At 42.2% G+C, this 14,918-nt stretch overlaps 1 protein-coding gene across 3 annotated transcripts in view; it reads right to left on the bottom strand.

The window, feature by feature from the left end:
* CCDC170 (coiled-coil domain containing 170) overlaps positions 1-14,918 on the bottom strand; it is a 212,505-nt gene that overhangs the window by 69,280 nt on the left and 128,307 nt on the right. For 2 of the 3 annotated variants that reach the window (XM_069234716.1, XM_069234718.1), the window contains exons 9-10: positions 14,169-14,369; positions 6,180-6,353 (exon numbers count right to left, since the gene is read on the bottom strand). In XM_069234716.1, the coding sequence (XP_069090817.1) occupies positions 6,180-6,353; positions 14,169-14,369 (375 nt within the window). The remainder of the gene's footprint in view (positions 1-6,179; positions 6,354-14,168; positions 14,370-14,918) is intronic. The other variant, XM_069234717.1, reaches the window with a different exon arrangement.

Here is a 14,918-nt window from a genome sequence, read left to right as displayed (position 1 = left end):
GGGCAACGGACAAGGGGTGAGACAAAAGACAGAATAGGACTCAGCAGATGAGGTGAGGAGAGGGGAAATAGCATCAGGAAGCCTGTCAGACCTGCACTATGGGAAAGTGCTTGTGTGAGATGCCAGGACTGCTATTCTACCACAAGGTGAGAAGAGGAAAAAAGCCACGGTATGTCATCCTGGCTAAGACCTCGAAACACACAATGGGTATGGAGTACAAAAGGGAGATGAGTATACTTTGGCATTCTATCTGAAACCTAGGATTAAATGATGAATCCAGCTTTTCCGAACGAGGAAGTTTTAACCACATTATGTGGCATGCTTCATCATCAGCAACCTCACCCCACCCTGATAAGGTGATTCCACCAGGGCAGACTCAACCTTATCTGCGAGGTACTTCTTGATAAAGCTTATGCCTTAATAAAATGGGGATACCGATAATATTAAAAATACCTCAGATCAAACCTAATGGAATTTCCTTTATTAGTAGGTGCACTAGATATGCTTAAAAACCTGTCCTGGGTGATTCACGTACAATTCCACTTTCATCATTTCAGCTGCTTCTGCCCACTTGTGTGCCTGAAAACAGGTCTAGGGAATTAATTACGACTAGATGATGATCCTTACAGATTGTACTAGACACATCCGTACCAAGGGAATAAGGAATTTCCTATCTTAACCAATTGTATATGCCACCCATAGTATGGTTTTGTGTTTTGGCTTGAGGGTGGCGATTGCTAAAGTCATACATTGGTCAATGAGAAGAGTCTGCATACAACTAATAACCAGTCCATCAGCCAGCTGGAATGGTTCAAACTACAAGAGTCACTATGCTCAACCCAGGCCACAAAGCCACTAGATGCCCATATTAGGGTTGGGTGATAAAACTAGTGAAGGTAGAAAAAGCAGGACATGGAAAGTTTGCCATAAAACTCCGTCATGTTCATGGAGATGTCTGTCAAAATGCATTTTCAATGCACTGACAGGAACTGCCATCACAGTGGTTTCTGAAAATGCAAGAAATGCCTGCTGGACATCTCAAATGAGGGGGGCGGGTACTTTGTCAAAGCAACAGAGAACTTTATTCCATTGCCCTGATGGAGTAAATACTGTCTGCCAAAATGAAAATCAGGCCTTTAGTTTTGAATTTGTAGAAGGCAGGACTGGGGGCCATATCTAGTCCTCACAAAAAATCTTCAAACCAGCCCCCCTACGTTTCTCTCTCTCTCTCTTTCCATTCATCATGCTCTGTCTCTCTCCTTTACCCTTGTCTCTTCTCGCTTTATCCCTGATCTTTCCCCTCTTTCTATTTCCATCCCATCTCTCTCTCTGCTCATGCTCCTGTTGTGCCTGCAGCAGTGGGTACGGAGGATCTGGAGAGAATGGCCAATGGGGCCATGGACCTTTCAAAACTATCCTCCAAAGGTTCTATCCCCAAGAGAACTTCCCACTGACATAAATGGCAAGTCTGTGTACTTTTTAAGACCCACCAAGAGTAATGAATGTCGCCCTTGTAAAAGTGTAGCATGGTTCTCACAGCAGTTTTTTTTTTTGCAGTTGGTTCACAATACCGCCATCCTGATTTTGATTGCAACCTCAATCATTTTTATGACAAAGTTGCCATTTGTAGATTCCAAATTCACAAAGATGGAGGAGAGGTGAGAAAGTGATAGCTAACAGTGAACAGAGTCACCAGGAAACAAGGCAGTTTCCTGGCATGCTGGAAGAAGGGAAAGCAGTGTTTAGTGTTAGAGGGGCTCCCCGTAGAGTCATCAAAGCCATTGTGCAGGAGCTGTCCTAGCCCATATTCGGGCTGCGGATGTATCTTGAGGGTTTCCTCTGGCTCAGTACAAAGCAGATAGGCAGTTTTTATGCATCTGCAAGGCTTAAAGCTAATTCACTTAACCAGCTATTTCTCTGACTTAGTGCATTATGTAAGACAGCACAGCTCAGAAACAGACAGAGGCAAACTAGGCTTAGTGATTCTGTGCTGTATTATCAGAGAATGAAACTGTAACCCAGAGAAATATCTAGTTAGCTGGATTGGCTTGATGCACTGCAGGCGCATAAAAACAGCTGCTCAGCATTCCATTGCAGTACCTGCGGACCATCGTGATACAGTCCCCTAACTGCACATTTTCTGTATTCGAATTGCTGCCTGCCGACGCCCTCCGAGAGCAGGAGAAAGGATCTCTCACTGACAGACTTGGTTCCAATGATCGGAGTGAGGTTGCAGGAGGTACACACAATACACACTGTACAGAGAATTTGACTAGCTCAAAAGGAAGCTGCACTGTGAGAACCATTCTGATGCACTTGCCAATTCATCGGTACACTGCAATGCGAAGAAAAGAAAAGCAGAGAGAGAGGGAAAAAATATAATGAAAAATAGGACGGAACCACAAAGGGATTCAGGAAGAAAGGAAACTGCATCCAAAGCAAAAAATAGGAAATGATATTAAAAGAAATTAAAAGAAACGACAGGAAAAGATCCAAGGCAGAACATAAGCGTAAGTGGAAAACAACTCCGGAAAGCCCACCAAGTTTTAGAGATGAAAGAAAAGAGATTTAGAACAAAGGACACCAGGCTAGAGAAGTAGAAGAGCCAATAATAGTGTAAAAGATAAATAATGACCTCAAAAGAATAGCCTAAAATAGACAAATGGAGATATTGAAGTCAAAAGGTGCGTGCTGTTCAACAGATGGGAGAGCCGAAAAAGAACAAACCTATACATAAAACTACCAAAACATAAAAGCCTCTTTATGTTTGCAGTTTAAGGTGTGAGATTCGAAACATGACTGATTTACATATTGCCGAATTTGATACGGAGGTCACTGGTTCCTGGTATTTAGTTTTACAGGGTAAGATACCGATAGAGGACTGTTTAGCTTGCAGATCATAAAACTGTTGACATATTCATCAACAGCAGAGATGTGTATTCATCCAGCAGGTTATTTTTCAGTGAGAAAGCTTAGTGGGTTGATTCACCTGCTTCCAAGGTTTGTGAGTAAAATGTAGGTCACCTTAAATGAAGTCACAGTTCCAGTCCTAGTGAGATACATCTTTCCTGGCAGTGCACTGTCAGTATGGGTTATATAACAGCATAATCCTATGGATAAAATTAAGACAAAATATAAACACTGAATCATGCATTCTGCTTTCAGGGAGTCGCCAATGCATATATGGGTACCCAACCCGATCGGTGCACTGATTCCAATGGATCATAATCTCACTCTTCCCTTCCCGGGTTTCACTTGGCAGGATCCCCACTGGACCTCGTTCTCTCCAGGTGATCTTCTTCTCCTCACAAGGTCCACTGGTCTTTGGTCAGACAGAAGCTAGTGCTCAAGGTCCTGTGTTCTTGATTCTTATGGCTAATGTCCCTTGACCAATCATGGGAGACTGTCAGAGTTTGGCGGGAAGAAAAGGCCACCCGCCAAACTCCTGTGGTCAGGGTTCCACCAGTGCGGCTGCCATCCTGTGACCCCATTACAACTTCCTTGCTGAGTCAGGGAGCAGAAACCGTGTTTCTGCCCACTGGCCCAGCGGGGAACAGCCTACAAAATTAATGCCGGCTCGTGATTGACCTGGCGTCAATGTTGCAGTGCTTAGGGTGCAACAGCACCCATCACACTTTTCACTGTCTGCACAGCAGACAGTGAAAAGCGCAACAGGGCTTTCCATGGGGGCCCCTGCACTGCCCATGCACTGCCATGTAAAAGGTGGCGGAGAGGGGGGGGCGTAATCTCCAGGGTGGTGCTGCATGCAGCGCTTCCCTGGTGGATTAGGACCACCAGCATCACCAGTCCCTCCAGTGGAGGGAAACTGGCAGTGCTGGCGGTCTGACCATGGCCCAACCGCCACGGTCATAATGTGGCAGTCTGACTGCCACCAAAGTGGTAAGACCACCACCACGGCCCTTGTGGTCTAAAGACTGCCAGGGTCATAATGAAGGGCTTAGTCTCCAGTCAAAGTCACAACAGGCAGAAGTCATGCTGAGCTTCTCCATGCTGATGTACAGCTTCAGTTTCACTATTTGCCATTCTCAAGCTCCCCTTTTTATAATCCTTTTCCAAACATGTGATTTAATGTCTCTGACGTTTGTGTTCTGGGGTTGCCTCCTTTGAAGTGCCCATTCTATTATCTTGCTCTTCCTCCAAAACAATATCACAGCTGGACGTTATTCAAAGCTTATAGCCACAGACACAGGCCATGGGAGTGACTAGGGGAGCACAACTGGATGTCAGCCTCAGAGATATATGTTTTAAAGGGTTAAAAAGACTTGCAGAACTTCTCTTAATAATTTCCTTACCAGCTCCATGTCCTTTTCGAGATGTGCTTAGGCCATGTTGGTCAGTAACCTCTCTTTAGACTCAAACAACCGCTTTTGAAGTGTATATAGAACCTGGCCCTTCCTCTTCCTCCAGTATGTGAGTCCTAGCCAGCCCTCAGGAATGCAGCTATCCACAAATCTGTGGAGTAGTGTAAATTCTTTATATGCCACACACCATATTCATCATGTGTGTAACAGTATGATACTGCATGCATTATATTAGCCAAGAGCAGCAGGTGCCTAAATGGAATAATGTATATCGTTCTTAAATACAGTCATTGTATTTCTTATGTTAAATGTGTTAATTTAGACGCCAACTTAAAGTTAACATTGGCCTAACGTGTAACCAGGCCTGAATAACATGAATCTCATTTTATTAAATGGTTTGCCACTATCATGTTTTTCTTGCCTCTGCATGTGTCTTATCATCGTCTTCATCAAGGGAGCATAGAGTTGTTTACTGTATTAGTCTGATAGGTAGCTGCAAATTAATGAGAACCTGGCTTCAGACCTGGAGACTGAGACAGTGGGAGAGATCCTTCTGTACCAAGTAAACCTGACTCATTTTACAATCAAGGTCTCCTAAAAGACTGCTCCTTTATATGGTGCTGGGTAACTAGGAAGGTTACCGGCTCCCAGAAAGTACTGTCGCCGGATTGGTCCGGTTAGAGGGAACTCATATTGAGATCTTCTACAAGTCTCTTTTATGCCTGAGCTATGTATCCTTTAGAATAGTTTTAGAAAACCCTGTCCTGATTTTGCAGAGAGAAGATTTCCTCTTAACTCTGCTGAGTTCCTTGTCTGAGTGTTGGGCTTCAAGCCCAATGAACCTTTAACTTGGTTCATCAGATGCTGACATCTTTCTCATAGAATTTCCTTTTGCCACTTTCAATGCTTCATTTAGAATAGGGAAGTCTCTTTATGGAACATGCTTGGTTGATATTATGCTTGCTATTTGTAATACTTTTTTTCCATCCTTTTCCCTATCATATACACATTTAGGCTACAAGATCATTTAACTATGTATGTCCTTGCAATATATTTCCTTAAATTTGACTGATTGGTTATCTTTAATTCTGAATTAAATTGCCAATGAACCCTTAAGGTTTGGACATTATTCTTTCTGTCGTTTTTGTGGAACAACATTGGTTTTACAGTATTTGAAGTGTATTGCTGATCTTAGCTCCTTTCTTGCACTTCAAGTCAGCCATCAAGGGTCCATACAACCGGTGGGGAGTTCTATTTGATGATTTCACTAAATGATTAAGATTCAAAGATCCCTGCTCCATCATCTGTCTGGGTGGCTCCTCTACCAACCCAAGTTCTCAAGAAAGCCCTGGGTCTTTCAAAATGAAATCCAAGGACTTCTGTGTATTGTGCCCCTCATAGGCGCACATAAACACCAACACACACATGCAACTGTACATACTAAGTCTTATGTACCCTTTAACAGGCACATATACATTCTAGCACACATGCAACCGCACCTGCTAATTCTAATGCCACATGTACTGTACCACTTCCCGAGCAAACATAGATCCCAGTGTGCACACGCAACCACATGTGCTGATTCTCATCTATTGTACCACTACACCAGCACATATGCATTCTAGCATGCACACCCCACAACACAAGCTGTCCAGAACTGCAAACAACCAAATGTAGGCTAAGTGTAAGCTAAGAACACAGCAGCTAAATGTTAAACTTTAGAGGCACAAAGGTCTGCTTATACTACTGATCACTATTACTCAAAACAAAGCATGCTGCTACCAAAGCACTTATGTTACACCAGTTTATTATGACCTGGTTAAATACATTATTCGGTATGTGGTAGTGGATTCCTACCTTCCTTTGCAAGCTGTGAGCAAGAGTCTTATTCTCAATAATAGCATTTCCTTCTAGCTTTGCGAGCTGTTCTGCACGGGCTAAACATGCCTCTAGCCGCATATCAAAGCCAATATCAGCTGTCACACTGCTCAACTTCATCTTGTCAGAAAGCTGCTCCAGGAACCTGAGGTACTGATTCAAAGAATGAAATAGTGAGCATGGTTAAACACAGTAAGTGAATGCACAGAGTTAGCTGTGAGTTTACTAACCAGACAATTGGCTTTATTTTAAAGGCTGGAAAACTGGGTAATCCACTACAAATATGGCACGGTACTCTGGCAAACCGACTGTCCACTCATTGTATTATTAGTCAAGCGATCTGCAATGTCTCCCCTGGCAGAGGCTCCACTGAGTCCAACTGTGGAAACCATTGACTGATGACTCATCAGGTGATATTGGACCATCTTACCTTTTTAGTGCAGACATAACAACATAACCTTTCCAGTCTAGGGCTACAAAGAGTGTCTGGCAGTACTGAACAGGAAAAAATAAAATTGAATGCCATATGCTTGGAGAAAACTCACAGATACTCAGGGTTATTAGTGTTTTGTTTTCTAAAAAAAACTCCCACTTTAGGAGTTCATTTTTGAAATACCAAAACTTTGTTGAGCTTCCTCATGAAACATTTTGGCCACTCAGCAAAGCTACAGTGCATTCAGATGATAATCTGTTACAGTGGATCCTCTGAAAGCACAGACATTTTCGCCAGGAAAGCTTGTCACTAAATATGGAAGGCTGTCATGGACCGTTGTGCTAAAGGTATGATCTCTGCCATTCTGGAAGGATGGCAGACTGTCCACTAAACTCAAAATTAGCCCAATTATATTTACAAAAGCCAGCAATGAAGGTATGAATCAACCAATTTGCATCACTTTGCTTGATAAGCATCCTTAGCTCCTCAATATTTTTGTTGTAGAAATATTTATCAGGAGCTCTTGGCCCCACCTACTTTTTACTGGCTTAATATTCGAGGTATGCTGGTTAAGGGGTTGGACAAGCTGTGACTGTTAGCTGGTTCATGTTTTGGGCTAATGAAAGGCTAAGGTTTCTCTTTGTTTTCCAGATTGAGAACTGTGAGTGCTGTTTAGCATATTTGTAGGTGTCTGATGAGAATTGGAAATCTGTAAATAACTTTCTTATGCTGATGAAAGAAAGTAATAGACATCAATTCAGCAAAATGCCAAGGTAGAGGCAGTGACAACACGTAGCCTTTGACCCTGCATTGGTGGTGACAATGCAGAAGGTGATTCCCTGCAGTCTCTGACATGAAATTGCCATTGTAAAAGCTGGCAAAATAAAAAGATTTAGAGCAAAATAAATATGTTTTAAAAATGTCAATAGCAAGAAAGGTTCCACAACATTAATACGGTTTCTATAAATGCCACTCAAGTTACTTCTGTAATGCCACAATCAGTGTTACCAATGCAACGGCAGGAAAAACAAATATACCTGTTGGACTTGGTCCTCTCTGCAGGGTCACTCCCAAATCTTTTGCCTTCACCCCTCCTGTTTTAATTTGTGTTGGCATTGAGACTCAGTGCACTTTGCCAGTGCTAAAGTGCTTGGACACTCTTGCTAGAACATGGTAAAAAAAGGCCTACACCTAATTGGCACATTTCATTTACTCGTAAATCCCTAGTAAATGGTACTGCCTGTACCCAGGGCCTTTAAATGAAATACTACCAGTGAGCAGCAGCACTTGTTGTCCCACCCACTAAAGTAGCACTATGAAATATGTCTCAGGTCTGCCACTGCCTCCTATAGTGCAGTTGTAATCTGCTATCTCGACCTGGAAAAATAAACCTTTTGCCAGGCCTAAACCTTCCCCTTTAATACTTATAAGTCACCCCTAAGATATGCTCTAAAGGCTCATAGGACAGGGTGCATGGTATTTAAAATGTAGGATATGCAGGGTTAAGATGTGCATGTCCTGGCAGTGAAAAACTCTTAAAGTAATTTTTAACTGCTGTAAGCCTGTCTCACCCATAGACTAACACTGGGTTGCCTTATAACACTTAGTGCTAACTTCAGATTGGGACGGATAGCGAAATGACATTTAAACTCAAATGAACTGTAATTTAAAATCATATTGAATGGTAATGTCAGATTTTAAGCTACAATTTTGAAAATGCCACTTTTGGAAAGTGGCCATTTTCCTGCTCAAACCAACTGTGCCTTTCTTCCAGTGTCCTGGGTCACATGACTGTGAATGGCTCTGCTTTTGTGGCTTGTGTGTTGATTCCAAACTGTCAGACAAAACAAGCCAAGTTGTGAGGGGAGAGGGTCTTCCTGACAGGATGGCTGGGGAAGGAGATATACCCTGTTCTGATTACACTTCAAAGGACCCTGCCTACAGCACACACAAAGGAACCTGACACCAGGCCTGCCCTTGCCTTTGGCATGCTAGACAGTTTGGAGCCAGGTCCGGTGAAAGTAGAATAATTGGACAGTTTTATGGTTAGGACAGGAAATTCCCCTACACAAAGGCTAACATGAGGTACAAAACAGCGATGTTGAATGTGACGCTGAGGATGGAGTCAAGTGTGTACTAGAGTTAGTGGCAATGGAGCCAACATCGTCATTGACCTTGGGTCTAGATCCAAAGGCTGGTGAGGTCTGATCTGCAGGTGTTTGCCAGCTTGAAGCCCTCTTCGATATATAGGGCCGAAAGGTGCACCAGAGGTATTGGTGAGAACACCAGAGATCTTCTCATAGATAACTTCAGCAGATGGAGCTTATCAGGCATTGCCACATGAACTTCAGAAATCCATAAAGGGAACAGTGTCATTACTGGGCCCACAGGAGGGGAATGGCTTTGTGCACTACAGGAGCCAGATACTTCATTGGGCTCCAAATGCTGTGAGTGTCGCAATGCAGGTGAGACTTGGTTTGTCTTGTAATGTTTCTTATGGCTCTTTCTTGACTTGCCTGACAAAGAGAATGTCTGGCCGTGAAAATGACCTCTCCAACGAGAGTGAGTACTCTCTCTCTATAACTCGACTGGTATTTTACCGCCATAAACTTTGATCTACAGCGGGTCTTTGCCTTCCTCTTCTCTATGATTGGCAAACCCACCTCATGGTCATGAATAGTCTTTTTATTAATTTCGGCACACAACAAACATGATTTTGAGTGATGGCCTGCACCAAGACACCAAAGACATACTTTGTGTGGAACCGTAACTGACAACTGACGGTTACTTCTCATACAAATATTAAAACCTGATGGTTTAGGCGATATATTGTCAAAGATAACACAAATTTTCCTGAAAATCAAAATAGGTTGAATAACAGTTGAAGTTCAGGATCCACGTCAGTTGGCACAGAAAGACTGGACCAGATGCCAGCGCCAACAGGTGAGGTATATATGCTGGTCACATCCACATGGGACGGAGAGGCACAAGGTAGAATGACAAAAGTTTCCAGATCCAGTCTAATGCATGAGGATATTGAAAGGGTGAGGAATCTGAGTTTAGAAGTCTCTATCATAAACAAAACTTTGGCCAACAATGCTAGCAAAAGTTTGGAGCCCTAGACAATTCCACAATATAGTGAAAAAAGGGAGGATGTAGAAGTGACAATCTGGACGTACTGGGGGAATCCTGTGAGAAATGATCTAAACTAATCCAGCACTGTCCCACACATGTCCCTACGAGGGGCTAAAACAGACAAGAGTGTCCCATGGTCCATAGCATTAAATGCCTCCTGGAGATAAGATCCAGAAACGCAAGTAGTCATTTCCTCCCTATCTGTGGCTTTTAAATATCATCAACCTCCTGCAGAGTGTTGTCTTGGTACAATGACAAGAGTTAAACCTTGACTGGCAGGACCTAAGGAGGCTTGCTTTGTCAACGTAAGTTTTTAACTGGAAGGAAATCACCTTTTCAATATTTTTGCTCATAAATGCACGAGTGGTCACAGAACAAATATTATCTCCTTCTCATCCTATCTCATACCATTCCTTATTATCTGCAATGCAGATGTGCTGTACCCCCAACAGTCACCTCTCCTAAGCTTCCTTTTTCTCCATTTATTAGTGTTCTAAGACCCTCCCCCTTTACTATATAAAGGGGACTCATATCCATAGAACTTCCTGTATATTTGTTGTGCATGCTCTAGGGATCTTCTTTTTGTTACACAGTGCACTGTTCTTCATGTTGTGAAGGAGTTTATTTGAAACTGTGTGCAAGCCCACTTGGATGCTTAGAGGCCTGAGACTCTGGCCCTACCATTGCGTAATCTCCTCGTCGGAGCATCGGCTCGTCAGAGGGGAGAGACACAAGGACTGACAGGCTACTGGTAAGAATTCTCACTAGCAATATTATATGGAGTCAGTACGGTGCCCTCCCCCTGATGGTGCATCCTCCGGCAGAGGGAGAGAGATGCAGTGTTAGCGCCTCATTACGAGTTTGGCAGTCATGAGACCGCCAAACTCACAGTGGCGGTTTGACCGCCGCAGCTTTGGTGGTCTGACTGCCGAAGGACCGCCGCCCCCACCAGCAATATGGTTCCAGATGCATGACCGGGATCAGGCTTGCAACCAGCCATGGTGGCGCCGAACTCAGTGCTGCCTGGCAGATTACAACCCCTCTTTCTGCCAGCCTTTTCATAGCGGAAAGGGAGTGCTGCGTCCAAAGGGGGGCCCCTGCTCAGCTCCGTCGGAATGGGCACTGTCTGCTTTGCTTTCCGAGGGTGCTGGAGTGGTAGGATACTGACCTCAGCTCCCTTAAGGGAGTGGAGGTAAATATCCTAAAACTGTTCCAACACGTATTACAATGTTCCTGTCAGCCCGGCAAGAACATTGTAATACGCATGATGGGGATGTCACCACCCTGTTGGTAGCATCCTCCTTGTGAGTTTGGCGGTACGTGGAGGGACCACCAAACTTGGAATGAGCTAGCTGGTGTGCTGGCTCTTTTTTGTTTGTATGTGCATGGCCCCATGTTAAAAGACAATAGGAAGCTTTCAAGCCAGTGGAAACAACCAATATTAAAGTAAGACTGACCTTGCAGTGTGATTCACAGTTGACGAAAGGCTAAGGCCACCCTTGTTTGATAATTAGGCATTGACATGTTTATCCAAGTGGGCCCACATGCAGTGTCAAAGAGAACTGAGAGATACTTAATTTTTTTCCATTTATAAGAGTGTTATGGTAATGAACTACAAGTTTTCGAAATGTATGGGTGATAATATTTTTCTATAGAACTGAATGTTATATAAGAAGGATACAATTTATTATTTTAGAAAAGAAGGAAAAGGCTTAAGAATTGTTAGGGTCCTAAAAACAGAAAAGAAGGAGAATGACTATATATAACGTATGGAAGCAGTGTGTATTCCTTCTAATTAAAAGGTAGGAAAACATTCAAGGAAGCAGAAGGATAAATCACTTTCTCCTCTTCAAGAAGAACAGAGACATTATGACAGTTCTAGGAGGCTTTCTTCTCATAGAGAAAAGGATTTGTGTAGCACTATGTCAGAGAACCAGTTGCAGTGGTTGAATCAATTTCAGGGGGCTTTAACAAGCAGCAGGAGAACCAGTGTTTTTCACATACTGGATCTGGCTCTTCACAGAGATCCTATACTTCCCTGTTGTCTGTTTTCTCTTCCTGCTCTTCCCCAAACTATAATGAGGGGGATGGATGTGTTGTTAATATACCAAAAGGGAAATATATTTAAAAGAAGGAGTTTTACAGTGTGGTTGTGTATTTGTCAGCTAATCTTCAATAGCTTGTGGACAAGGAACAACCTTTGACAATAGGGGCTGGTTTAGACAATTCAATAAACCAGTAGTTCTAAGGTTTACTGAAATGTAGCCATTAATGGGCCATTAAAATGAGAATGGAGAGGCCCTAAAAGAATGTAGATTCCTAGATTTACGGGTAGGTTGTATCCCAAAGCCAAGAGTGAAATGGAACTTCTCCATAAACTGGTAATTGATCTTTTGTTGGCCAGCCTGCCTGGATAGATAGAAAATGTTATGGATAATGTGGTAATCAATCATGTGGTGACAAAAAGGCAAAGGCATAATTAAAGACAGCATACTCTGGCTTCAATTCAAATATGACAGCATGTATTTATTCTGCATATAATTCTCAATCTCTTGTCAAAACCTTTCTAACCTTGTCTGGTGAAGATGTGGTGCAGTTAATAGTGGCAAAGGAGATGGGCAAGCAATGTACCTTCCAGACATAACCTTAGACAATCCAAAACCCTCTTCAATGGCACCAGGCAGAATGGTAGCCACCAGAGACTATTTTAACTGAGGGAGGTAAGGAGTGGCTGCAGCCAAGAAGTCTTGTCTATTAAGGATGCATTTTACAGGTAACAGATTATTTTGAGTGGAACTTAAAGGTGTGATCCGTAAGCTATTGAAAAATTTGACACATGCTCAGCCTTTCTAGTATCACTCAAAGTATAAGGAAAGGAATAAGAAACCACATCAGTGATCAAGACAAAGGACATTTGATCCCTCACTGAATAATTCAAGCTTTCAACAAAAGCAAATGAACAATGGTAAAGGGACGCAAGGATATAAGAGGAGTCAAAAGAAGCAAACCTGTAGATGCTGATCATTAAAGTCTAATGGTGAAAGTCAAGCGCCAACTATCCTTGTTTTATCAGGAATGGAGTGCAATAGCAAAGGACAATAGGGTATCTCAAGGACACTCTTTGCACTTTCAGAAAACTTCTCCATATTCAAAGTTTCTTTCCACACCTATTCCTAGGAGACCCAACAGAATGAGAGCTTTGCAGAAGAATGTGTCTTTGATGTTACAAAAATGCAATTAATCCAGTACCTATGTAGGAAAGGAGAAAGGTTTGTTAATCTATGGTCTTTCTAGTGGGGAACCATTCAGGCCAGAACAGGCTGGTGATAGAATTGCAATATCTGAATGGTTCCCTCACAAAAGTATATTTTAAAATGAAAACTCTACAGCAGATTCTTCCATTGGTAGCTCAAGGGGCCTAAAGGGAAGAAATTGGAATTGTAAATGTAGCTCCCCATCTATGAATATCAGATACTTCTGACAACTGTTGTGGATTGATACGTGCAAATAAGGATCCTGTAAGTCTGTTAATGTTAAAAGCTGATCATCCCATTCCAGGTGCTATACAAGCCTGTTCTACCAGTGGAATGGCTGCAACATGGCAGAAAGCATAGAAGCAAATATTACAACCATTTGTGCTGTAGTGGCTTGGTCAAATTCCTTGACAAAGATTTTGAAATGTAACAATTACCTTTCTATGGAGATATTCAAGACTATGATAAAAAATACAATTATGTTTTTTTTCTGGAATTACTTTTGCCTGTTGGTGTATTTTCATTCTTGTGAGGCAAAGAATACAAGTATACTTTGGTATTCTTACAATAAATAAGCAATGGAATGAGTAGGTGGAATTAATGCCCCAATTACTTACAGCTAATCTTTATTACTTTGAGTCCTTCAATTGACTAGCTGATCAGTGGCATCTACACCTGGAATGGTCTCTCCTTATTCTGTCTATCATCCAGGGAGACTCTAAGTGCCTCCCCTGAGGTTATGAGGGATTGAGAACTATACTCCTATGGTGGATAGGGACTTAAGGGGCTAAAGTCAGAAGGTAAAATCTTTGACCAGGATGAACCTGCTAGGTATATCCTACCCACACTAAATTGCGGTCAGTATCAAAGTACGCCTAGCTCTCAGCTACCACAACGATTGACCACAATTGTTGGCACTTTGTACTTCTCAGTGCTAGTTCTAGTTAAAACTAAAGAACACATATTTTTTCTTCTACTTATTGGATGTGTGTCCTTTTGGTGCCATTTTGTTTACTAAAATGTATCCTATTTTTCTAATTCATTTTTGGGATTTTTATGAATTTGCATTCCGACTTTATTACAAATTACTACACCTCACATACATTTGGAGTATGCGTTAAGAGATAAAGAAACCACCGTGATTACCTTTTGCTTCTCAAGGCTCAGGCTGTCTCTCATCACATCACCAGAAACAAGCTCTCCCTCCACACGTGCCATTCTATTTTGAATGTCCTCAAGATGTTCTTCAGCTTTCTTGGCTCTCAAGAGAGCTTCCTGGTGCAGATCAGTCTGATTCTGTAACTGCTCATTCAATTTAGATATCCGGGTTTCCAGCTGTGACACAATCTAGTGAAACAGGCAAAATAGAAATGCCTATGTCAGATAAATAGTAAGAACATACAATAACAATAAACAATGACTGCTAGTAAACCAAAAACAAGAACACTGGTTTGATAAAAAGGTGAATTGTTAATGGAAACATATGGAAAAAATGAGCGACAGACACAGGTTCCTGATCTTGCCCAGGCATACCATACTCAACTTGCAAGGAGTGTATTTGTCCAAGTGCCTCCTGAAGCATTTGAACAAAGTTCAAGGCCCTGTGTTTGAATTAATTTAGTCAAGGCTATCTGACCTGGGCAATCAATACACTGGAATAAACTAGGCACAGCACCTGCGGAGATGAACAATAGAAGACATTGTCCAAACATCCAAAAGCTAGTATGAACCCTTATTATTAATAAACAATGGCAAACTAGAGAACATAATGAAATATTGGTTTAGTCTTCCTAATGCAAGAAACTGATTGAAGAGCAAATAATGTCTGCACTGACACTGAGGGGCTCTGCAAAGAGAATCCTGTCTCATCTAAACACAAGGGTGCATGTCTTATAT

This window comes from Pleurodeles waltl, chromosome 5 (assembly GCF_031143425.1).
Source record: "Pleurodeles waltl isolate 20211129_DDA chromosome 5, aPleWal1.hap1.20221129, whole genome shotgun sequence".
NCBI lineage: Eukaryota > Metazoa > Chordata > Amphibia > Caudata > Salamandridae > Pleurodeles > Pleurodeles waltl.
The sequence above is the reverse complement of the archived record's forward strand: the minus strand, read 5'-3'. Positions and strand labels throughout refer to the sequence as shown.